This window comes from Hypanus sabinus, chromosome 8 (genome assembly GCF_030144855.1).
Source record: "Hypanus sabinus isolate sHypSab1 chromosome 8, sHypSab1.hap1, whole genome shotgun sequence".
Lineage (NCBI taxonomy): Eukaryota > Metazoa > Chordata > Chondrichthyes > Myliobatiformes > Dasyatidae > Hypanus > Hypanus sabinus.
The window spans coordinates 121,333,442-121,360,912 of NC_082713.1; the positions used below are offsets into that span (position 1 = coordinate 121,333,442).

A 27,471-nucleotide genomic window follows, 5' to 3' on the forward strand; every position below is an offset into this window, starting at 1 on the left:
AGGTTGCCGACCTCTGACCTAGCCCAATGAAACAAAGGTCACAATAAACATCAATTGTTCATTTACTAACACTTGTCACTGCCCCATTTCATCAGCTGAAAAATTGTTTTGCACTGCTCCCTTGCAAAGGAGTACAAAATATAGCAAACCACAAACACCGCCCATTGTATAACCAGCACCTGAAAAACCAGGTAATGTTCACTGAGCTCCCTGAAATTGGCCATAACGTTGAAAGCATGGTTTTTAAAAAAGCGTATGACATGCTTGGCTTTATTAATCAAGACAGAGTTTAAAAAGTCAAGAAATTACATTGCAACTTTACAGAACTCTAGTTAGACCATTAGAGTATTGCAATCAATCCTGGCTCCAGTTCCCATTCTCTTTCAGGATAAATGGTTCAGTAGGAAATTTATTATAATAGTGTGATAGGTAAGAAAAGTGAATTAAAATATTATAAGGTATATCCATGCGAACATCAAACAGTCCACAAAATTAGCAAATCCAGCACCCAAATACCAAGATTTATCAGATTTCTTCTGTAATTTGTCTTACTCGAACTCAAAGTGAAATCATTCACATCAGAAATTCTCATATTATTCAGTTTCAAAAACAGTATCACATAGAAAAGCAATGCCTTAGATAATATACCAGAGCCTTTTTGCTCTACATTAAATTCAAACACAAGACCACAAGGTGTAGGAGCAAAATTAAGCTATTCGACCCATCAAGTCTGCTCCACCATTTTATCATGGCTGATCCTTTTCCCTCTTAACCCCATTCTCCTGAGTTCTCCCCATAACCTTACGCAATGCCTTAAATACACCCAATGACCAGGCTTCCACAGCTGCCTGTCGCAACAAATTCAACAGATTTACCACCCTCTGGCTAAATAAATATAAAAAGGGGATTGGAGGCGATGTGGCCCTAACCAAGAAAGGAATTAAAACTAACTGCCATGTGGAACATAAGTTTGGCAAGAAAAGATTCCCATCTCAACAGAAGATTGTTCAATTATGATTCCTGGCTCCAAGATACAAACAGTCAACCTCTGTATTATGACCATTTGAGTTGCAGAATTTCACACTTACATATTTCACATATCACTACCTAAAATTTGAAATACGGAAAATTTTTGTGGGGAGAATAAAAAATGTCAACAAAATTCCCCCACCACACAACTTGACGTGCAGATGACACTAGGTATCTTATTATTCAAATAACCATATAACAATCACAGCACAGAAAAAGGCCATCTTGGCCCTCCTAGTCCGTGCCGATCTCTTAATCTCACCTAGTCCCACCTACCCGCACTCAGCCCATAACCCTCCACTCCTTTCCTGTCCATATACCTATCCAATTTTACCTTAAATGACACCACTGAACTGGCCTCTACTACTTCTACAAGAAGCTCATTCCACACAGCTATCACTCTCTGAGTAAAGAAATACCCCCTCGTGTTTCCCTTAAACTTCTGCCCCCTAACTCTCAAATCATGTCCTCTCGTTTGAATCTCCCCTACTCTCAAAATTTTAAATACTTCGATCAAATCGCCCCTCAACCTTCTACGCTCCAATGAATAGAGACCTAACTTGTTCAACCTTTCTCTGTAACTTAAGTGCTGAAACCCAGGTAACATCCTAGTAAATCGTCTCTGCACTCTCTCTAACTTATTGATATCTTTCCTATAATTCGGTGACCAGAACTGCACACAATATTCCAAATTTGGCCTTACCAATGCCTTGTACAATTTTAACATTACATCCCAACTTCTGTACTCAATGCTTTGATTTATAAAGGCCAGCGCTCCAAAAGCCTTCTTCACCACCCTATCTACATGAGACTCCACCTTCAGGGAACTATGCACTGTTATTCCTAGATCTCTCTGTTCCTCTGCATTCCTCAATGCCCATTTACCCTGTATGTTCTATTTGGATTATTCCTGCCAAAATGTAGAACCTCACACTTCTCAGCATTAAACTCCATCTGCCAACGTTCAGCCCATTCTTCTAACCGGCATAAATCTCCCTGCAAGCTTTGAAAACCCACCTCATTATCCACAACACCTCCTACCTTAGTATCATCAGCATACTTACTAATCCAATTTACCACCCAATCATCCACATCATTTATGTATATTACAAACAACATTGGGCCCAAAACAGATCCCTGAGGCACCCAGCTAGTCACCGGCCTCCATCCCGATAAACAATTATCCACCACTACTCTCTGGCATCTCCCATCTAGCCACTGTTGAATCCATTTTATTACTCCAGCATTAATACCTAACGACTGAACCTTCTTAACTAACCTTCCATGTGGAACTTTGTCAAAGGCTTTGCTGAAGTCCATATAGACTACATCCACTGCCTTACCCTCGTCAACATTCCTCGTAACTTCTTCAAAAAATTCAATAAGGTTTGTCAAACATGACCTTCCACGCACAAATCCATGCTGGCTACTCCTAATCAGATCCTGTCTATCCAGATAATTATTAATGCTATCTCTAAGAATACTTTCCATTAATTTACCCACCACTGATGTCAAACTGACCGGTCTATAATTGCTAGGCTTACTTCTAGAACCCTTTTTAAACAATGGGAACACATGAGCAATACGCCAATCCTCCGGCACAATCCCCGTTTCTAATGACATCTTAAAGATCTCCGTCAGAGCTCCTGCTATTTCTACACAAACTTCCCTCAAGGTCCTGGGGAATATCCTGTCAGGACCCGGAGATTTATCCACTTTTAAATTTCTTAAAAGCGCCAGTACTTCCACCTCTTTAATTGTCATAGGTTCCATAACTTCCTTACTTGTTTCCCACACCTTAGACAATTCAATATCCTTCTCCTTAGTGAATACCGAAGAGAAGAAATCATTCAAAATCTCTCCCATCTCCCTCGGCTCCACACATAGCTGACCATTCTGATTCTCTAAGGGGCCAATTTTATCCCTCACTATCCTCTTGCTTTTAATATAACTGTAGAAACCTTTCGGATTTACTTTCACCTTATTTGCCAAACCAACCTCGTATCTTCTTTTAGCTTTTCTAATCTCTTTCTTAAGATTCCTTTTACATTCTTTATATTCCTCGAGCAATTCCTTTACTCCATGCTGCCTATATCTATTGTAGACATCCCTCTTTTTCTGAACCAAATTTCTAATATCCCTTGAAAACCATGGTGCTTTCAAACCTTTAACCTTTCCTTTCAACCTAACAGGAACATAAAGATTCTGTACCCTCATAATTTCACCCTTAAATGACCTCCATTTCTCTATTACATCCTTCCCATAAAACAACTTGACCCAATCCACTCTCTCTAAATCCCTTCGCATCTCCTCAAAGTTAGCCTTTCTCCAATCAAAAATCTCAACTCTAGGTCCTGTCCTGTCCTTCTCCATAATTATATTGAAGCTAATGCTATTGTGATCACTGGACCCGAAATACTCCCCAACACATACATCTGTCAGCTGACCTATCGCATTCCCTAACAAGAGATCCAACACTGCCCCATCTCTAGTCGGTACTTCTATGTATTGTTGCAAAAAACTATCCTGCACACATTTCACAAACTCTGAACCATCCAGCCCTTTTACAGAATGAGCTTCCCAGTCTACGTGTGGAAAATAAAAATCTCCCACAATCACCACCTTGTGTTTACTACAAATCTGAATTTGTATTTAGTTCTGAATAGAGTCTTTCCTTGGATTGTGCAGCCAGAGTACAGTTTACTGGGAGGGAGTAGAAAAGTCAGAGACCAGAAGTTACTGAGAATTTTATTGTTGGATAGAAGCAAACATTTCTATGATAGAAATAAGGACAGGGAAGGAAAATGAGCAGCAGGGGAATAGGAATGGGGTATGAAAGTTGATAGCATTCATTCACAAGAATTGGATCTGATTTAAATTTAGTTTATAAAATACTGATGTCTGCTGGGTATACAAAGCAAAAGGAAGCATAGTAAGCAACTCAGAGCTATGGAATGCAAGGTCCTATGCTACATGTGAAAGCCAACTCATTTCCTGTAACTTGGACAACCACAGGTGCAATGTCTTCAATGGAGAGACCCAAGCAACAGCTGATGACGGTGTATTTCATCCACAAGGCCAAGTATTGCATTATAACATTTCAGCTGTTCAAGAGTGCAGCAAGAACAATAGGCAACTGGTAGAGTGATAATAAAAAGCAGAGTAGGTATTTCAGATGGCCCAAGAGCATCTCACCGAAATCAGCCTTTTTTGGTTCTGAATAGAGTGTTTCCTTGGATTGTGCAGCCAGAGTACAGTTTACTGGGAGGGAGTAGAAAAGTCAGAGACCAAAAGTTACTGAGAATTTTACTGTTGGACAGAAGCAAACATTTCTATGATAGAAATCTAGAACAGTTTGCTGCCTCCCTGGTAGCAAAAGGATAACGGTATCATCAATGGGCAACAAATGAACAGTCAAATGAAGTGGTCCATATCGATACTAATATAGTTTCTTAAATTTAAAAAATCAGGATTAACCCAGTTGGGAAATAATTACAAAAAATACAACCTCAGACCATTAATATCCAGATTACTCCCAGTGCCATACACCAATGAGAATAAAAATGTAAGTGAATGCATAGCTGGATATGGAGGAGGGAATGTTTTAGTTTCCTGGTGTACTGGATCAACTCCAAATAGTGGGATTCCGTTGCGCCAGGACCAACTTACTCAGAGGTAATTTCCTGTAGGGGAGGGTTTAAACTGGCAAACAGCGAGAACATTGAGCAGAGATTCATTAAGGAAAGTAAAACTGAGAAGTCAAAATAAGTAATCAGGTCAGGAAAAAACATGACTAGAAAATATAGAAAAAGGTCTGGCTATTTTTTTGTAATGCCATATACCATAATGTCAGTACAGAATAAAATGAAAGATAGCCACAAAGTATCATTGGGAAAATAAGGTTAGAAATGAAAAAGGATCTCGTGTTTTCCCAGCGAATATGATGCATAAACTTTTCTTGGGCTTCCACTGGGTCGAGGTAGAATACTTGGACGCAGCTGAATGCCCAAGGAGAGTTTATTAGGTTAGAAATAATCCCAAAGCAGTTTATAAAATAACCAGGCAAAGAGTGAGGCTTGTTAGGGACAAAAGGGATAATCTATTTACAGAGCTGGTAAAAATGGGTTTAATCTTTAATGAATACTTCCAATTTGTACTCACTCACAGTTGCTGATATTCAAGAGTATGGCATCATTAAAAAGGGTGGTGTTTATGTTTTGATGGGAATAAAGGAGAAATTAACAAGGACTAAAGAAATGTCTCTCACACTAATGGGGAGGGGGTGAGGGGGGAAGATCTCCAGGGCCCTGACAGATTTTTAAATTTTCATTGATCATAGGTGAGATCATAGATGACCAGAGGACAACAAATGTGATATCTTTATTCAAGAAAGGAAGCAGGGACAATCCAGAGTTGAGTCAAACCTCAGTGCTAGCAAAGTCATTAGAAAATATTGTTGCTCCTTTCTGAGCCTTGTGGCATTTCAGGGGGCAACTTAGCCATTTCTTTTAGCATTGCTTTTTTAAAATGAGACAGAGTTGATGCTTGCCTCCCCTCCATTGACTGTCTACACTTTCAGCCACCTTGGGAAAGCATAAACAAATAACCCCTTCCACTCCAGTATATTTCTCTTCTCTAACTTCTCTTAGTTTCAAGGAGAAGCTATGAAATCTTGAAAAAAAAAGAGACTAGGCTTCTAACCCACTGTTACAAGACTCTTGAATGGACCTCATGATAAAGATGGACAATTGATCTCTCAATTGACCACATCATAGTCTTGCAACTTTGTCTACCACTTGCCTCGAAGTCCAGTGCAGATGTCACTACACCACTAATTCGATAATACTCCAATGCTAAGAATTAATGTACACTTGAAAATGCAGTAATTCATCACATATAATTGGCAGAGCTTTGTTGATAGGATATCTGGTTGTTATTTGATCACATTGTTTGTTGAAAGAGTAACAAAATATATTGTAGAAGGTGGTGTAGTTCAGATACAAATTTCACTCAGGCCTTTGACAAATTCCAGTCTGGGAAATTGGTACAGAATGTTGCAGTCCAGAGAATAATTGGTTTGGTGACAGGAGTGGAGGGTTGTTTTTGTAATTGGAAGCCTGTGACCAATGGTGTACCAGACTCTTGCAGCCAAATAACATGGACACATGCCCTTGGCCAATCCTAGCCATGCCAACCAAGGTGCCTGACTGAACTAGTCCCACTTGCACCTGCATTTGTTTCCAAATCTTTCCTATAAACTTCTGTTGTGTCTTTTAAGCATTATAATTATGGCTACCTCCAACAATTCCTCTGTCAGCTCGTGTCTCCACCTTATGTGCAAGAAAATTTCCATTTCTCTTAATTTAGCCACATTCCTCTACAGTATGGCAACCGGAAGGACAAAATGTTCCAGGTGAAGTCTCACCAACATTTTGTACAGCTGTAACATATTGTCCCAATTCCTGTACTTCATGCCTGACTGATGAAAGCAAGCATGTCATCAGCCTTCTTCGCCATTTTGTCTGTGTCACCACTTTCTGGTAATTATGTACTTCTACTCCCAAATCCCTGTTTTACAACACCTCCCAGGCCCCTGTAATTTAATGTGCATGCCCTGGCATGGATTACTTCGTACTTCTCAGGATAAAATTTACATTAATGATATGGGTATATATAATTAATAAGTTTGTAGATCAGACAAAAATTGGTGTTGCCATTTTATAGCAGGGCTTCAGGAAGTACCAAAGAAAAGCCTTAGAAAAAGCCACAATACAAGCCCAGAGATCCCCAAAGATGGCAGCACAGGAAGACAAGCCAGTGATAAAAGCAATTGGGATACAAACCTTCATCCGTCAGAGCATGAAATATAAAGTTGAACTATAAAATCCAAGCACTAAAGCTCAGTCTAGTCATAGCTAGAGTATTGTAATTTTGATCACCATATTACACAGAATCAAAATTTACCAGGTTCCAGTAATAAGAAACTGGATGAAAAAGTTTATTATCATTTCGACCATAAATTGCTGGTACTGTACATAGTAAAAACAAAACAACATTCCTCCAGGACCCTGACACAAAACTAGACTATGTGAGAAAGCACAAGGCTAAACTAGACTACGTAAAACAACATTAAAACTGCACTAGACTACAGACCTGCACAAGACTACATAAAGTGCACAAAACAATGCAGGGCATTACAACAATTATATATACAAGACAATAGGCACAGTAGAGGACAAGTTACAATATAATAACAAATGATGCAGATGTCAGTCTAGACTGAGTATTGAGGGCTCTTGATGGCTTGGGAGAAGAAACTGTTGCACAGTCTGATCGTGAGAGCACAAATGCTTCCGTACCTTTTGCCAGATGGCAGGAGGGAGAAGAGTTTGTGTGAGTGGTGTGTGGGGTCCTTCACAATACTGTTAGCTTTGCGGGTGCAACGTATAGTGTAAATGTCTGTAATAGCGGGAAGACAGACCCCGATGATCTTCCCAGCTGACCTCACTATCCACTGCAGGGACTTGCGATCCGAGACGGTGCAATTCCTGAACGAGGCAGTGATGCAGCTGCTCAGGATGCTCTCGATACATCCTCTGTAGAATGCGGTGACGATGGGGGGTGGGAGATGGACTTTCCTCAGCCTTCGCAGAAAGTAGAGACATTGCTTTGAGCAAGGAGCTATGAGAGGACCAAATTGAATACAAAACTGAATGATATGAATTTATCAGCTTTGGTAAAAAGAGCAAAGAGAAAGTGAAGATTACTGAGCAAAGTCAATACCAGCACATCAATCTCCTCAGAAGGCCAAGGAAATTTGGCATGCCTGCAATGGTCTTCACCTATCCAGTATCTATGGCAACTACTTTACCCAACTCAGCAAGAAATTGTTAAGTTATGTACACATCCCATTCTATCAAGGAAAAAAGACTCCTCTCCATTGACTGTCTACACTTTCAGCCACCTTGGGAAAGCATAACCAAATAACCCCTTCCACTCCAGTAAATTTCTCTTCTCTAACTTCTCATAGCTTCAAGGAGAAGCTATGAAATCTTGAAAAAACAGAGATTAGGCTTCTAACCCACTGTTACAAGACTCTTGAATGGACCTCATGATAAAGATGGACAATTGATCTCTCAATTGACCACATCATAGTCTTGCAACTTCGTCCTTCCTGCATTTTCTGTAACACTATAATTGACATTGTTATTCTTATCCCTCAATGTTGAACAATCTGTATGGATGGTATGCCAACATAGATTTTCCAATATGAGTGACATTAATAAACCAATTACTAATTACAAAATTATACCAGGTGAACCAACAGAACATGCATAAATCTTTGAAGCAAGCCTTCTGTACTGAGCAAAAAAAAAGTTATACTGAAATTTTAAAATATTGTTTTAGTCACTTGGCCCAATGAGGAAATATGTGAAGATCCTTAGGACATTGAAAATTATTGCAGTGATAATGGATATCAGTTTTGACAACTGCAGCCCAGTTTGTTGTCCTCAGAAAATAAGAATTTCAGAGTTGTATACTTTGATAATACATGAATCTCATCCAAGCTTTTAAAACTCTGACAAGCCAGCGGGTACAGATGAGATTTAACAGGGTCCAGTTATGAAAGTTGAGTAGACATTTACAAGATGTACAATCTATGACCAACTTAGGACAGGAAAAACAGAAAAGTCTTTTCACAGATCAAATGGCTCAAAAGCCAAAGATTCTCATGAGAAGAAAAAGACATTTGTGGAGTGGATATATTCCAAGCTACTCGAAAGAGTGGTGAAAATGGTCAATGTGAGCTTGAGGGGAAGCATAATCTGCAGGCATACGGAGGGAAGTACAATAAAGTAATATGTGTCTAATCAATCCCCTCATCTACATGAGCCCAATACCCACTTCAGCCTTAATAATTCTTTGATACTAAAATATACCAGAATGATATTTAAACACATGACAACAACTTTACATGAAAAAACACAAGGGGCTTTATGGAATTACGACAGGAGTTTGGAAATGCAAAAATCAGCTTGTTACTTGGCTTTGCATGGTCTAATGGTTTGTGGTTCTATGGAAATTAGATGTATTTAAAAAGGGATGTCTGTTCTAGAAATAAAGTTTAAAAAGATGAAATATTTTAGCCTAACGCTCCCTGCCATTTGAATGGTGGAACAGATTCCAAATGTAAGTTTCAACGCTGTCAGCAAAATGTCAAAAAGGGCACAAATGCACACCTACCTAATACAGTATCTCATATCATAGGCCATACAATGGTTTCAACACATTTATTATGTTATTGTCATAACTGAATAAACTCAAGATAATTCCAAATTAGTTTGAGTTGCTAACTAATTTAAAGTCTAACCTATTCACACTCATCAGAACAATGTCATAGAACAGTTCAAAGGCATGAACTCTGACAGAATACCCAGTGCAGAGAAAACTTGAGATCACAATAATTGCTAAGAATTAAAAGGCAAATTCCATTTTACAACTTAACTGAAGCAGTGACAGTAAAAGGCATTTAATAATACACAAAATTTGGCAGAAAATTGGGGGAGGGGGATTGATAATGGCTATGTGAATAAAAACTGTCTTGAGGCACAATGGAGAAAATTCCAGGATGGGCAGAAGCATCCCCACTGTCCTTTGGTATAAAAAACCAAATATTAAATTCTGCAGATGACAAAGATTTAAAAATATAATAAATGAAAAACACAATAACAGATCAGGAGTGTTAATAAGTTCACAAAATTGTTGAAGATTGATGATCTTTTATGCAGTAAGAATATCTTCCGGCAGGAAAAAGAGGGATAATAAACTAAATGGCACTTAATGGGTTGCAAGGAAAATGGGCACAGGTATGACAAAATATTTCCAGGTGCCAGATGTTGCAGAGTTAGAAAAATAAACCTGTCCATGTTTGGGTTTATTAAAAGGGACAGTTGAAAAGCACAGAAAATTGAGCTAAACCTTGGTAAATTATTGGTATGGCTTCATCTGGGCTACTACATCCTATTCAAAACAGAGCGAATGCTGGAAATACTTCGTAGGCTGGACAAAATCTGAGTTATCATTTTGACCTTTCCATAGATGCCATCTGACCTTCTGAGCAATTGCAACATTTTCTGTTCATGCTGATTTCTATCATGGAGAGCTTTTTTAAATTTCCTTTACCATTGTTTCCAATTCTTGACTTAGATAGAATATCAATGCCTTTGAATATTTTCAAACAAGATTTAGCAAAGTGATACCAGGAATTGTGGAGTGCCCCAAGTAGTTTGGTTAATTAAGGGCATACAATAGAAAGCAAACTCTATGACATAAACTCAAGAGCAGGGGAAAAGGGATCGTCAACAATTTTCAATAGGGGAATTTGATCTGAGCAAAAATAATTGTGAGAGCTTTGTGAAAAAAGCAATAGAATAAAACTAACAGTATTATTTGATTGTGACTCAGACCAAATAATCACAACAATTTTATGATTCAAAATACTAACCAGAAATTACTTTCACTAAAAAGTAACTAAAGGATTTATTCAAATTAAAACAGAACACTGGAAATGTCAGGTACAATTTTCCTCAGGAATGAAATCATAGATTATTCTGAGCTGGAGGCATGAGAGAATTCCATTCAAAGCAATGAATAAAGTCCATCAGAATATTTGAAAGACCCTGAGGAAAGGCAGAGGATGGTACAGATTGAACAGTTCATTCGAAAGAGCTGGCATCAGCTTAATAATTCTAATAAACTATTTCTAAGCCACTGTGTGATGCTACTGCCCAGTAAATCAAGCTCTCACCCAAGTCAGAACCTTAAACATTTAAGCCCAACTCCATAAAATAAAGCAGACACACAAAAAAAATCAGAAAACCACACAAAGATGATATGTTTTAATTACTCTGAAGGACTGTGTTAAAACATTTTTTGAATACTGTTAAAATCTCTCCTTGGTCTCCTCACACAAACCAAGACATAAGGAAACTTAGGAGACAAGGAAGATGATTTTATTTGTTGAGAGCACAAACCAAAAATACACAGTTCAATCTTGGCAATAGAACCGATTTCTGGATATGACAACAGAGACACTACAGAGAACATCTCTGAGAATGCTGCCAGTCAGGGGGACCTTGAGCTGAAAAGCAATTGCCAAACTAATTTTCCTTTAGCAACCTAAGGGAAGAATACCAACTCCTCCTTTAATGCTAAAAGAATATTAGAAAAAACTGATCGACAACACACTCATAAAACAGAAGAGCAATATCGCCAGTACCCATGACAATCATTGCCAAAACAATACCAAGTTATCACATTAAACTTTTATTCAAACTTAGCCATAGAAAAGTGTAACCCTCAAAATCATAAAGCTGTACTGGGAGCTCAAGTTTTTTTTACACAATAGAAAATAATAGGAATCATAAGCAGCATTTCATTAGGATGAGAGGTCATCAATGTGAAACATCAGCTGTTTTTCTCTCAACAGAAGATGCACAATTTGCTGAGTATTTCCAGCATAGAATGTGGTTCTTTGCTTTTCTGATTTGCTCCACTTTTCAGAGCCCATAGTATGGATTGTATCTAAACTGCATTTATCACATTGCAGATTTGATGCCCACACTAGTTACAATCAACTTATGATTAAACCAGACTTTTTTTAAGCATGATTTTGACGATGGAGTCCAGGACACTGACACTGGAGGCAACTTCCACAGTTCTTTGTCAAGATTTAGATAGGTAACACAACGACCCCTTAAAAACTCTCCTCCATTTCCCTTCCCACAATGCATTCCTCAGAATGACCTACAGGCTATTGATAGAGCGAGCAGTGAAAATACACCCGTTTCTCGGGATAGTACATCAACCACACGAAGGAAGATTGAAATAGGCCGGGCCTGTATTCCCCAGAAGTTTAGAAGAATATGGGATGATTTCATTGAGCAGACAATTTTTTTCAAGAAGTGAACACGATGGAGACATGGAGGCTAATTCTCCAGTCTGAAGTTGGGGGTCAGTCGCAGAATACGGGGTAAAGGACTGAACTGGGGGTTGTGAACCCTTTGAATTCTCTAACCACGGCAGTGGAGAATTAAGACACCGACTGCATTCAAAACAGCGACTGACGGTTCTCTGGGCGTTGAAGGGATGGTACACAAAAACGGTGCCGCAGTAGGCGATAAACCATGATCTAGCAGAATGGAGAAGCAGGCTCCGGGCCGAATAGCCTAGTCCTGTTCCTGCTGCCTACCGAAGGGCACCGTGACCAGGAGGCAAGGCCCGACCACATCAACCCAGCACTTGTACCCAACTTCGGGGAGGGGGGGGAGGGGGAGGGAGCGAGGCTCACCTTAGGCGGGCGTATTTTGCAGATACCGCTCCTCTGGGCGATGGGCCTGATCTTGTTGATGTAGGCGAGCGGCTCATTGAATTCCTCCCAGCTGGGTTCGAACACCGGACACTCGGGCGGCGGGATGAACTCAGAGAAGACCCACATGACTGCGGCCTGACAGGGGGCCAGCGAGCGAGCAATCCGGACACAAAGAATGGGCCAGGAGGGGGTTAGGGGTCTTGGGGGGGTGGGGGCCCGGGGCAATCCCAGCGTCGGCCGGCGCTCTCGCCACCGCCCCTCAGCACGGCCAGGCCTCCGACAGCCGCGCACACACTGGAGCAAGGATGAGTAGGAGGCGGGCCGAGCGCTCCTCCGTCCCTCCCTCCGGACTGCCCTCCAGCCCAGACTGAACGCGGCGGCAGCGGCGGCGGACAAGGGGCGGCTGGACCCGAGCTCCCCCGAGCCTCGCGCCGCCTCACCAACACAAAGCCAGCCGCGTGAAAACTAGTCCCGCCGACGCCTCGCCGCCCTCCCAGCGCGCCAGCGCCCCCAGCCCCACCGCCGCAGCACACACTCCTGTCGGGCGTGTGGATGAGCCCACGGGGGTGGGTTACGATCCAGGCGCCGAAACACCAGAGCTCATGTTTTCCAAACGGCGGAAGGATCAGGCGTAGTGCTCCCGTGTGCGGTTTAAAGATCTCGTTCATGCGCCGATTGGCCGACTCCGCAGAGGTGCAACGCTATTGGCTGTACCTGCTCGATGCCTATTGGCCTCGCTGGCAAAAACAAAGCCCTTCATTGATTGAGAGCGGGTCTTCCTATTGGTACCTTCAGAGCCCATCCAAGAAATGCACGACCTGATTGGTCACGGCCGCTCTCTGAAGGGGTGGTCCAGATAGTTACACTCACAACACACCAAAATCTTGGAGGAACTCCGTGGCTCAGGTAGCATCAATGGAGAGGAATAAACAATCGATGTTTCAGGGTGAGATCGTTCACCAAAACTCCGCCTAATTCATAGCAGTTTTTCAATGTTTTTTTCAAATTCCCTTTGGAACCTCAACCTTTTCAACAGCATACTCCAAATCGTAACAAATTGCGGTAAAACATTCCCATTAGTCCCCTCTCTGAGTCTTTTGTCAATAACTGGAGGATGCAGTTTTTTTCCTAATTTATTTCTTTGAAATCATACGTAATGCTAAACATGGGGAGGCTTGGTTGCAGGAAGGGATTTTGTGACAGGCACTTGAATAACAAGGACCCAGGTTGTTTTGATTTCAATTTGCTTGTACTACAAATAGACGATGTTGGATTTTCTGGAATCCACAGAAACATGTCACACATCCCTCAAACTTCTTCAGTGCCTTTTGGCCTCAGAAGAAATAACTATATTATGAAATACAAACAAAAACGTTGGAGATACTCAGCAGAAAAAGAGAAGGGGTAAACACTTCAGATAATATTTTCAGCTGATTTCAACATCTGCAACTTTTTTTGCTTTTTTGTTACTGTTAGATAACTTAAGTTCCTCATTCTGAACTCCAGACAACCTCAAATGCATCCCAAGGCCTCCGGATATTTTCAAAACGTGTTGCACAGAACCAAGCAGGTTAAATCTGACTTCCTAAGTATTTAACATAACCATTTGGAACTTGCTCTCAACTCTTTTTTCAGTTACTCTTCCAGAACCTATCACCCTTCCAAGGCCAGAATGACAATATTTCAACAAGGAAGCTCACCATTAAGGCTGGGTTGCTAAATGATGGCTCAGCCTGTGAAGCCCACATCCCTTGTAAGTATGTCCAAACAGAAGCTCACCAGCTTGAATACGTTAATTGAAGTACTCTAACAATAGCCCCAAACATGAGTCTCCAAACAATGAAGCCAAATCTGAAGTGGTCAAAGAGATACCTTCCCTATCATTGCTGGAAAATGCAACCAGGCCAGCTGGAAGAAGCCTCTGTACAATTATGACCAACATATCACTTGTGCAACCAGAGGAGCCAACACTCTTGACCACCATCAAGAATGCTTACCATGCCATCCCACACCCACCCTTTAGAAAGTCCAAATCACTTGGCTGTATTTCTACATCTAATTTATAGGCAGAGACTAAAGACCACAGCTCCAGTGGTGAGGACTAAGAAGGGATGGTCAAGGCAGGTAGAGTAGTGCTTACAGGACTGCTTTGAATCAGTGAACTATAAATACAAACATAGAAAAACCAGCAGCACAATACAGGCCCTTCAGCTGTGCTGAACATGTCCTTACCTTAGAAATTACCTAGGGCTACCCATAGCCCTCTATTTTTCTGAGCTCCATGTACCTGTCCAGGAGTCTCTTAAAAGACCCTATCATATCCGCCACCACAGTCACTGGCAGCCCATTCCACGCACTCACCACTCTCTGCATAAAAAACTTACCCCTGACATCTCCTCTGTACCTGCTTCCAACTCTGCCCTATCAGCTAGCCACTTCACCCAGGGAGAAAGCCTCTGACTATCCACACGATCAATGCCTCTCATCATTTTATACACCTCTATCAGGTCGCCTCTCATTCTCTGTCGCTCCAAGGAGAAAGGCCGAGTACACTCAGCCTATTCTATTAAGGAATGCTCCCCAATCCAGGCAACATCCTTGTAATATTCGGGGATTCATTCTTGAGTCTGAATGAAAATGCCGTGTTCGTCACTGACTTTATCAAAACCTGTGTGGATGAGTGTGTGGCTTTGAGAACACACCAGACATATCCAAATCAAGTCATAGATGAACCAGGAGATTTGCACTCTGCTGAGGGCTAGATCTATAGCATTCAAGAGCAGTGATCAACAACTTTACTGGAAGTCCTGGTTACCTTCAGAACACTGTCTTCAGAGCAAACAAACTATTCTTATTGGGGTTAGAGATGAAATCAGATGCATATCAGCTGTGCCAGCATTTGCAGGACATTAATTCCTGCAAAGCAAAGCCTAACATGAATATGCTTTTCACTCCCAGATCATCTCAACACCTTTTATTGTAATTCCTGTCTCCCCTTCCCCCACCACCACTCTGCAATCCCCTCTCCCTCAGATCCCATCGTCAGCTCCTGGGCCCTCAGAGGTTCCATCTTCCTCTCACCCCAACCCTCCCCTCTCCAATGACACTACCAGCCTCCCTCCCCCCTCTGATCCCATCTCTCATCCGTGCCAGGTCTTTACCATTCCCTCCGACCTTCAACTCTCTGAGGCAGAGCGCTCTGTCCTCATTAAGGGCCTCAGCTTTGTCCCCCTTCTCCCACACCTCAGTGAGTTCCGTGTACACCATGACGCTGAACTCTTCTTCCGCCGGCTCCGTCTCCGAGCTTACTTCTTTGACAAGGACTCTCCTACCCCCACCAATGAATTCTTCTCCCGTCTTCAACACTCCTCCTCTTCATGGACACACCGCTCTGGTCTTCTGCCTGCTCTGGATCTCTTTATTGCTAATTGCCGATGGGACATCAACCACCTCGACTTCACCACACCCTGTTCCAATTCCAACCTCACTCCTTCCAAATGCTCTGCTCTCCGCTCCCTCCACACCAATCCCAACCTCACTATAAAACCTGCTGATAAGGGGGGAGCTGTTGTTGTCTGGCGTACTGAGCTCTGCCTGGCCTTGGCACAGTGACAACTCCCTGATACCTCCTCTTATTTACCCCTTGATCATGACCCCACTAAGGAGCACCAGGCCATCGTCTCCTATACCATCACTAACCTTATCAGCTCTGGGGACCTCCCATCCACTGCCACCAACCTCATAGTTCCCACACCCCGCACTTCCTGTTTCTACCTCCTACCAAACATCCACAAACCTGCCTGTCCAGGTAGACCCATTGTCTCAGCTTGCTCCTGCCCCACTAAACTCATTTTTGCATACCTTGACACTGTGTTATCCCCCCTTGTTCAATCTCTTCCCACCTACATTCATGACACTTCTCATGCTTTCAATTTTTTCAATGATTTTAAGTTCCCTGGCCCCCTCCGTCTTATTTCCACCATGGGCATCCAGTCCCTATATACCTCCATCCCCCACTGAGATGGTCTCGAAGCTCTTTGCTTTTTTTTGGATTCCAGACCTAACCAATTCCCCTCTACCACCACTCTCCTCCATCTAGCGGAATTAGTCCACTCGTCCCCCCCACCCCTTCCCACCGATCTCCCTCCTGGCACTTATCCTTATAAATGGAACAAGTGCTACACCTGCCCTTACACTTCCTCTCTCACCACCGTTCAGGGCCCCAGACAGTCCTTCCAGGTGAGGCGACACTTCACCTGTGAGTTGGCTGGTGTGGTATTCTGCATCCGGTGCTCCCGGTGTGGCCTTTTATATATTGGTGAGACCCAACGCAGACGGGGAGACTGTTTCGCTGAACACCTACGCTCGGTCTGCCAGAGAAAACAGGATCTCCCAGTGGCCACACATTTTAATTCCACGTCCCATTCCCATTCTGATATGTCTATCCATGGCCTCCTCTATTGTCAAAATGAATCCAAACTCAGGTTGGAGGAACAACACCTTATATACCGGCTGGGTAGCCTCCAACCTGATGGCATGAACATTGACTTCTCTAACTTCTGTTAATGCCCCTCCTCCCCTTCTTACCCCATCCCTGACATATTTAGTTGTTTGCCTGTTCTCCATCTCCCTCTGGTGTTCCCCCCCTTTCTTTTTTCCAAGGCCTCCCATCCCATGATCCTTTCCCTTCTCCAGTTCTGTATCACTTTCGCCAATCACCTTTCCAGCTCTTAGCTTCATCCCACCCCTCCGGTCTTCTCCTATCATTTCGCTTTTTCCCCTCCCCCAACTACTTTCAAATCTCTTACTATCTTTCCTTTCAGTTAGTCCTGACGAAGTTCGGCCCGAAACGTCAACAGTGCTTCTCCTTCTAGATGCTGCCTGGCCTGCTGTGTTCCACCAGCATTTTGTGTGTGTTGTTGTTTCAACACCTTTTATGTATGCTTTGAAAGGAAGAATGAAACTAGATCTATTCAAATCCCCACACCCTGTCTGGGAAACTGAATTCAGAACATCTTTCAAGAGGGTGAGCCCTCGCAAGGTGTCAGGCCCTGTTAGTGTAGCTGGCAAGGCTCCAAAAACCTGTGCCAACCAACTGAGTGGAGTGTACAAGGACATTGAATCTCTCACTGCTGCAGTCAGAGGTTCTCACCTGCTTCAGCACACATCAGTCCACATCGTCGGATCAGAGGTGAAAGGGGTGAGCAGCTTCAAATTCCTGGGTGTCAACATCTCAAAGATCTATCCTGGACCTAACATACCAACGCAATTACAAATAAGGAACAACAATATTTCATAGGAGTTTGAGGAGAATTGGTATGTCACCAAAGGTACAGCTGTACCAGCTGCTTACATCGCCGCCTGGATGAAGGGGCCACTGCACAGGATCAGACAAAGCTGCAGAAGCTTGTAAACTCAGTCAGCTCCATAGGGACACTAGCCTCCCCAGCATCTCGGACATCGTCAAAAAGCAATGCCTCAAAAAGGCATTCAGGACCCCCATCACACTGTTCTCCATCAAGGAGGAGTACAGGACCTTGAAGACACACACTCAAAGTTTCAGGAACAGTTCTTCCCCTACTCCATTAGATTTCTGAATGGACAATGAACCCATGAACATCAACGATTTAGATGAAGGCATTGAGAATAACATCAGCAGGTTTGCTGATGATACCAAGCTGGGTGGCAGTGTGACATGTGATGAGGATGTTAGGAGAATTCAGGGTGACTTGGATAGGCTGGGTGAGTGGGCAGATACTTGGCAGATGACATTTAATGTGAATAGGTGTGAGGTTATCTACTTTGGGAGTAAGAACAGGAAGGCAGGTTATTATCTGAACAGTGTAGAGTTAGGTAAGGGAGAAATACAAAGAGATCTAGGAGTCCTTGTTCATCAGTCACTGAAGGTGAATGAGAAAGTGCAGCAGGCAGTGAAGAAGGCTAATGGAATGTTGGCCTTTATTACAAAGGGAATTGAGTACAAGAGCAAGGAAATCCTTTTGCATTTGTACAGGGCCCTGGTGAGACCACCCCTGGAGTACTGTGTACAGTTTTGGTCTCCAGGGTTAAGGAAGGACGTCCTGGCTGTAGAGGAAGTGCAGCGTAGATTCACGAGGTTAATCCCTGGGATGTCCGGACTGTCTTACGCAGAGAGGTTAGAGAGACTGGGCTTGTACACGCTGGAATTAAAGAGATTGAGAGGGGATCTGATTGCAACATATAAGATTATTAAGGGATTGGACAAGATAGAGGCAGGAAATATGTTCCAGAGTCCAGTACCAGAGGGCATGGTTTGAGAATAAGGGGTAGGTCATTTAGGACAGAGTTAAGGAAAAACTTCTTCTCCCAGAGAGTTGTGGGGGTCTGGAATGCACTGCCTCAGAAGGCAGTGGAGGCCAATTCTCTGGATGCTTTCAAGAAGGAGCTAGATAGGTATCTTATGGATAGGGGAATCAAGGGATATGGGGAAAAGGCAGGAACCGGGTATTGATAGTAGATGATCAGCCATGATCTCAAAATGGCGGTGCAGGCTTGAAGGGCCGAACGGTCTACTTCTGCACCTATTGTCTATTGTCACTTCCTCAATATTTTTTTCATCCTTTTTGTAATACTTAAATGATCTATTTTTATGTAAACTTCTAACGGTAATTTATAGTTTCTTTCACTATGTACTGCATTGTACTGCTGCTGAAAAACAACATATTTCTTGAAATATGCCTGTGATATTTAACCTGATTCTGATGTTTGAAAGCAGTGGAGACCAAACAGGAGAGCCCAGACTGGTGTTCCCTAATCTGTGAGCCAAAGCAGTAGTGCCAATACTTCAACATTCACAACAATTTCCAAAAAGTGAGAGCCCAAACACATGCTCTCAGATAAGAGAAACAACATGGAAATGCTGCATTGTGAAGAAGCATGATCTATACTCAGCTTTGATGAAGAAATTCAAAGTCTGCTGTGAAGGTTCTTTTTACTTTGGAGTCATTGAATCATTGAATACAACAGCACGGAATCATGACCCTTGACCCATCTAGTCGAGGCCTGCCTGATCTTCTGCCTAGTCCTATCTACGTGTACATGAACAACAGCCTTCCATAACCCTCCCATCATGTAGCTATCCAAACTTGACTAAGTGTAACAACTAAACCACTTCTACCGGTAGCTCGTATAATACTCGCACCACCCTTTAGGTGAAGATGTTCCCACTCATTGAAAAACTACAGCACAATACAAGCCCTTCGGCCCACAAAGTTGTGCCGAACATGTCCCAACCTTAGAAATTACTAGGCTTACCCACAGCCCTCTATTTTTCTAAGCTCTATGTACCTATCCAAAACTCTCTTAAAAGACCCTATTGTCTCCGCCTCCACCACCGTTGCCAGCAGCCCATTCCACGCACTCACCATTCTGAGTAAAAAACTCACCCCTGACATCTCCTCTGTACCTACTCCCCAGCACCTTAAACTTGTGTCCTCTTGTGGCAACCATGTTCCCATTAAACACTTTACCTTTCACCCTTAATGCATGTCATCTGGTTCTAGACTCACAAACCTCAATGGAAAAAGCCGACATGCATTTACAGTACCTTTATAATTGTGTATACCTCTGCAAGACCCCCCTTCATTCTCTTGCACTCCAGGAAGTACAATCCTCCCCTATTCAACATTTCCATGGAAATCAGGCCCTTAAATCCATCAATATCACTGTAAAATTTCTCTTGTGGACTTTGGATAAAATATTGCTTATGATCACCACAAAGCTTCTTCACAGTGTACAAACAGATTTTCTCAAGAAAACCACAACCTGCTCTTTTTCTTGAGGAAGCAATAGTTTTAACATTTTGTCATAAATCAGGGTATTGCTTTGGTCCAGAAAGTCAAAATGGTGACTTAAATAAGGAGCATTATATTTTTAAACTGTAAGTTTAATTTAACATGTGATGTTTCCTAGTGTTCTAATTTGTAACCTCAATGGAACAATGTTGTGAAGGTTATTACAACACAGTGCAAGGTTGAGAAACAAAGCTTGTTGCTGTAGTCACAAACACATCTCCTGAGACAGTAAATGATGGTAACTGCAAATCATACGCTGAAAAGGAACTGAGTTTAAAATGTGCATTGTGCAAAAGTCAGAGCAATAACTTGGACTGTAGCAACACACACAAAACGTTGGAGGAACTCAGCAGGTCAGGCAGTGTCTATGGAAATGAATAAACAGTTGATGTTTCAAGCCGACACCCTTCTTCAGAACTGAAAGGGAAGGGGGAAGGTGCCAGCATAAAACGAAGGGGAGAGGGGAAAGAGGGTAGTTAGAAGCTGATAGGTGAAGTCAGGTGGGTAGGAAAGGTAAAGAGCTGGAGAGAGAAGGAATCTGAATCAGAGAGGAGAGTGAACCAAGGAAGAAAGAGAAGGGGGGGGGGGCCAGGAGCAGGTAAGAAGAGGTAAGAAGCCAGACTGAGGAATAGAAGAAGAGGGGAAAAGGAGATTTTTTTTACCAGAAGGAGAAATCCATATTTGGCCACTGGGAAGTTCCACTTTCAGCAGATGGAGTGGAGGTGCTCAATGAGGCAGTACCCCCAATTTTCGGCGGGTCTCACCAACGTAGAGGAGGCCCCACCAGGAGCACTGGACACAAGAGACAACCCCAGTAGATTCGCAGTTGAAATATTACCTCACCTGGAGGGACTGTTTAGGGCCCTAAATGGAGGTGTGGGAGGAGGTGAATGGTCAGGTGCTAGGAGGGAGATTAGTAAGGAGGGACGATGGATAAGGGAATCAGAGAGAGAGAGAGATCCCTGTGAAAAGCGGACAGGTGGGGGGGGCAGAGATAGAGATATGTTTTGTGGTAGGATCCTTTTGGAGACGGCAGAGGTTCTGGAGAATGATGTGATGGAGTGACAGGCCCTGGAAAGGAAAGCTCCATCCCGGGAGCAGCTTCCACTCCGCCCTGAAATTTGCGATGCATTTCTGACACCTCCCTCCCCTTTCTCAATCTCTCTGTCTCCATCTCTGGAGACACACTGTCCCCCAACACAGACCTACCGACTCACGTGGATATCTTCCCACTCTGTCTCCTGTAAGAACGGTATTCCCTTTCCTCAGTTCCTTCGTCTCCACTGCATCTGTTCCCAGGGTGAGGCTTTCCTTTCCAGGGCTTCGGAGATGTCCTCCTCTTTCAAAGAATGGAGTTCCCCTTCCTCCACCACTGATGCTGCCCTCACCTGCATCTCCCCCATTTCCTGAACATCCATGTTCAACCCATTTTCCCGCCACCTTATCAGTGACCGAGTTCCTCTTTTCCTTATCTCCCACCCCACCAGCCTCTGCATTAAACACATAATTCCCCGCAACTTCCACCATCTCCAAATGGACCCTACCACCAAGCATATTACCCGCACCTCCCTCCCTGCTTTCCGCAAGGTTCGCTCCCTGCATGATTCCCTTGTCCATTCATCCCTCCCCACTCATCTCCCTCCCGGCTCGTTTCCATGCAAGTGGCCAAAGTACTACATACGTACATTCACTTTTTCCCAGCGGCCAAATATTTTAATTTTGATTTCCATTCCAACATGTCAGTCCACAGCCTCATCTTGTTCCACGATGACGTCACCCTCAGGGTGGAGTAGCAACACCGTATATTCTGTCTGGGTAGCCTCCAACCTGATGGCATGGATATCAATTTCTTCTTCCAGTAAAAAAAATCCCTCCCACTCCTCCTTTCTTATATTCTCCACTCTGCGTCTTGCTTCTTCTCACCTGCCTATCACCTACCCCTGGGTTCCCCCCTCCTCCTCCTTTCCTTTCTCCTCTGGACTACTCTCCTCTCCTATTAGATACTTTCCTCTCTAGCCCTTCCCAGCTGAAACTTTAACTGTTTATTTGTTTCCATAGGTGCTGCCTGACCTGCTGAGTTCCTCCAGCATTTTGTGGGTGTTGTTTTGGATGTCCAGCATCTGCAGAATTTCTTGTGTTTATGTAGGACTATATAGTATTGTTCCCACAATGCTGACAATGCACTCTTCTAGCTGCTGCCATCAAAAAGAAGAAACATGAACCTTGGCCCCCACATCTCCAGGTTCAGGAACCGTTATTACCCTTCAACTATCAGGCTCCTGAGCTAGTGTGGGTAACTTCACTCACCAGAACACTGAACTGATTCCATAACCTACAGACTTGTGGTCAATGCCTCTACAGCTCACGTTCTCGGTATTATTTACCTATTTATAGTATTTGCACAGTTTGTCTTCTTTTGCACATAGGATGTTGGAGAATCTTGTCTGTATATAGATTTTTTAATTGATTCTATTGTATTTCTTTTTTCTACTGTGAATGCCTGTAAGAAAGTGAATCTTGACAAATACATATTTTGACAATAAACTTACTTTGAACTTTTTGTTTGAAACAGACACCCTGAGACAGAAAGGCTACCTTTAATCTACCAGCAACCTGCTAACAGAGAAACAGGAAACGGAGACAGAAACACATCTAAGAGATAATGAAAACAAAGGAGGGGCTGAAATTCAAAGGGCCTGTTTACTGATACAAGCAACCTGCACCACAGAATTCTCAACCATAGTACCTTCCATTCAAGGAGCAACTCAGTCAGCAAGAAAGAAAACAGGGGTGATGAGAAACACAATAATAATGGAAGAATAAGAAATATTTTTGAAAAGAACAGTAATACTGCTGGATATAGATGTGGCTAATGGTTAAGATCAATTAGAAGTGATGTGGAGGGGGGGGGAAGAGAGAGAGAGAGAGAGAGAAACATTATCAGGAGGAAGAGAACCTGCTGTCAACAGATTAGGTTTATCATCACTGTCATATGACATTGAAATGTGTTGTTTTCCAGCAGCAAGACATTTTTAAAAAATCAATCACAAAAATAAATTGCATGAAAGAAATGAATAACAAAACTGTGTTCACGAACTGCTCCGAGGGGAAGAAACTGTTCCTGAATCATGGAGTGTGGGTCTTCAGGCTCCTGTACCCCCTCCCTGATGGCAGAAATAAGAAGAGAGCATGCCCTTAATGCCCCAACACTTGTACTCACTGAAGACCAGCATGTCAAAAGCCTTCTTCACCTCCTTCAGAGAACTGTGGATCTGTGTTCATAGGTACTACAAAGCTCCCCAGTGCTACCATTAACTATGCAAGTCCTTCCCTGGTTTGTCTTACCAAATGCAATATCTCATGTTTATCTGAGCTAAACTTCTGCCACTAGCGAGAGCAGAGGGAAGCCTGGATGGTAGAGAGCTGAGGCTTCCCATCCAATGCTCCTCTCAAGAGCAACATGTCACAGTCACACACAGGGGGGAGCCTCTCAGTTTTGGGGATCGTCATCTTTGTTTGGTATAGCTTCTAGGTACTGGATACAACTGGATAATAATTGGCTATAGCCAATATCTATAGCAATTTGTTCTTGTCCAAACAGGTCTTTCGAATTAAGTTAAATTAATGACAAATTGACAATGACAGATCTTACAGACTCAAACATTTTGGAGCAGTTTCTCAAGATATCAGCCACTTTTCATCCAATGGAGGGAACTGTGATATGTACTTTTACAAGCTACTTGGATTGAACAAGATACTGCTGTGATTGAAGCACTTTATGCTGTTTTGATACTAATGCCAAGCCTGATATGTAGGATGCAAACATAAATAAATGCCTCGAGACACAATAAAAGCAGAGAATGCTGGAACACAGCATCAACGGGGAGAGAATCAGACCTAACATTTCATGTGGAGGACTCTTCATTGGAAATGGAGAAACAGAAAAACAACCAGGCTGCACTGGTTGGGTTGGGGACGAGGATGAGAGAAGCAATGTATGTGGTGGGCTGTAAATCAACGTAGACAAGGCAATTGAAAACAGTTCAACCATAAAACAATGAAAATGGAAGGTCTAGCCACAAGTGTAAAGATAGGGGAACCCACCTTTTCTTCTAATTAGCTAAAACATTTCACATTCTAGGCAGCATTTAACCTACCAGTCCTTTGCAGCATTTTCTATTCTGCCGCAACCCAGCAGCAGTCTGGATAAGGAACCTCATCTGCAAAATAGATGTACAGGAGTCCCTCATTGTCCAACGAGATGCTGCCTTTCGTGCTTACCTTAATCCCATCATCTCCTCACTTTCCCATCAACTCTGCACAGATCCCACCACTGACACTTGGGGGAGTTTACTGGCCAACAGCCCACACAGTGGGGATGGCAGAGAAAATGGCCACCCACAAGTTCAGAGGAGGAACCTGCCGACCCCCACACAGACCGTACTGAGGTCAGGCTTCAACCCGCCTCCCTGGCGCCATGAGACAACAACTCCAAGAGCTGCAGCAGTGAGCTGCCTCAAAACCTTTCCCCGAGATCCAGTAAGTTAACTGCGCGCCACTCCTCCAAACCGGACAAAGCATTTAGTCCTCGAGGATCCAGCACCTCATCTCCAAATTAAGAATGGGATTTCACTCTCACACCACATGCAGCATCTCCTGTTCCGATCAGAAACTAACTTGTTCACTGCCTAGAGATTGTTCTTCAACGTCCGTCCAGCTGCCAGATGCCATCTTCTACACAGATTCAGCAACTCCCTCTCCAGTGATGCTGCATCTTGCCTCCCGAGTTAAAATGTCGTGGAATATTCCAATCACATGCAGCACTCGCCCTCCAACAGGACGCAAAGCCTTATCCACTCATGATAAGATACGGCACCTCTGCCTTCAACAAGGCGCAGCCCCTCAGCTCCTGAAAAAGTTCAAAGTAAATTTATTATCAATGTATACATTACCGGATACCACCTTCAGATACGTTCTCTTGCAGGCATTTATAGGTAAACAAAAAGACAATAGAATTCCATGAAGAACTTTACGTAAGTCCGAGAATTGGTACCGAATTGTGCTGGTTCAGGAGCCCAATACTTGAAGGGAATAAAACTTCCTGAGCCTGCTGGTGTGGGACCAAAGGTATAGCAATAAACTACAGTACATGACCTTCCGACCGGAGGTGAGATTCATCAAATATACCTCCTCATCTCCCGAGGAGACAGACCTAGGAGTGTAGACCCAACTTCCAGCAGCTCTTTCTCTGACTAGACCATATACGTCAACCTCCATAGAGACTCAGTAATCTCTTCTGACCATATACAGAACCTTATGTTCATAGCAAACACAGAATCTCAGCCCCTGGATGAATAGAACATGGATTTATGTATTATCCCAGTAGCCACCCATTTTACTTCCCATTCCCACTCCAAAATGTTGGCCCACGACCTCCCCTACTGCCACTGTGAAGCCACTCTCAGGTTGGAGGATTAATACCTCATATTCCTTCTGTGTTGCCTCCAACCTGATGGCATGACCATCAATTTCTGGTAATTATTCCCTCTTCTCTCTTTTTCAATTTCTCATTCTGGCTCTCCTCTTATCCCTTCTCTTTTTCTCATCTGTCCATCACTCCCCTCTGGTGCCCTCCACCTTCCCTTTTCTCATGGTCTACTCTTCTGTCCTATCAGATTCCTTCTTCAGCCATTTACTTCTTCCACCAATCACCTTCCAGCTTATTACATCATATCCCTCACTCCACCCACCCACCTTCCACCTCATCTGGTCTCACCTATCACCTGCCACCTGTAGTTCTTCCTCTCCCCCACATTCTTATTCTGGCTTTGTCCCCTTTTCTTTCCAGTCCTGATGAAAGGTCCCAGCTGGAAATAGCAAGTGTTTATTCCCTTCCATAGATGCTGGCTGATCTATTGAGTTCCTCCATCATTTTGTGTGTGTTGCTACGTATTTTATGATCAGACTCATTACCTAGTTCTCTGACCAGATGCGGTGCCTCATCATCTGACAAGAATCTGAGCCCCAGTTTCCAACTGGAGAAAGAATACTTTCTTCCAACTTAATTCAGCAGGTGACAGGATAAAAGGCATCTTCTGATGAGATGCAGTAGCTCTCAATTCAATAAAGTGGAATATTATGTCTTTAATAAAACATTGCACTTCATCGGACAATTGAATGCTGCTCCGAAATTGGATGCTTCATCTTCCCACTGGATATGGAACCTCCTCTTCAAAGTGGCTGCAGTTTTGCTTCACCTGACAAAGTAAATGCAATCCGTCTTCCAACAGCTACCAAACCTCTTTATCCAACTAGATATCCAACTACAGCACCTCATCATCTGAATCGAATCTGCCCTGAAGGTTCTGTATTTCCTTACCTTCTGATGAAATTCAATGTCTCATTGCCAATTGAGTTGGAGTCATAAAGCACCACAGCAGAGAATCAAATTGTAGTAAATCCTACAGTAATTGAGCAAATTGGTTATTTTGTTTCTGATTTCCTCTTTTTCCTGGTTTTGTTTTACTTTGGTTGTATATTTCTTTCTAGAAATATTTGAATTCATTGTCTGGGACCTGGAATGGTTGGAGTTACTAAGTTTGGGAGAGAGTCAGAGCAGGGACAAACATGAGTAAGGACTGAGTTTGTAACTCAGAATGTGGCAGTGCTTTTGACAGGTTTTGAAATCAGGAGGATGGGTTTAACTGCCATCAAGTATAATGGTTCTCCTCAGCTCCATCGGAGGACGGGGTAAGCATAAAGCAGAGGAAAGTGCAAGCAGTTTCAAACTCCTGGGAGTGCACATCACACACAACCTCTCATGGTCCGGAACATATTCCCCAAAGCTCAGCAATGCCTCTGCTTTCTGAGGCTGAAGAGAGCTATGCACATTAATACTCACAACCTTCTCCATATGCACGGTTATTAGCATCCTATCATGCTGCAGCACTGTGTGGTACACAATGCAGTGGACAGGTGGGCACTACAATTCCCAATGCAGCGCTGGCACCAGCCTGCCCTCCGTCATATACAGAAAGGTGCCGGAAAAAGGCGTGCTGGATCAATAAAATTCCAGCCCAATCTGCTCATGGGCTGTTTGTCTCACTCCCAACACGGAAGAGCATCCACGCCAGAACCACTAGACTCAAAAACAGTTACTTTCCCCCAAGCCGTAAGGCTGATCAACACCTCCACCCACTAACCTATTCCACCACCCCTCCTCTCCACAGCCCCTCGGCA

General features: G+C 43.1%; 1 protein-coding gene across 1 annotated transcript in view; it reads right to left on the reverse strand.

The window, feature by feature from the left end:
* kdm5a (lysine demethylase 5A) overlaps positions 1-12,836 on the reverse strand; it is a 169,776-nt gene extending 156,940 nt beyond the window's left edge. Inside the window, exon 1 of the mRNA XM_059977706.1 lies at positions 12,380-12,836. Within this exon, the coding sequence (XP_059833689.1) occupies positions 12,380-12,526 (147 nt within the window). The 5' untranslated portion in view covers positions 12,527-12,836. The remainder of the gene's footprint in view (positions 1-12,379) is intronic.
* Between the last annotated feature and the right edge of the window lie 14,635 nt (positions 12,837-27,471).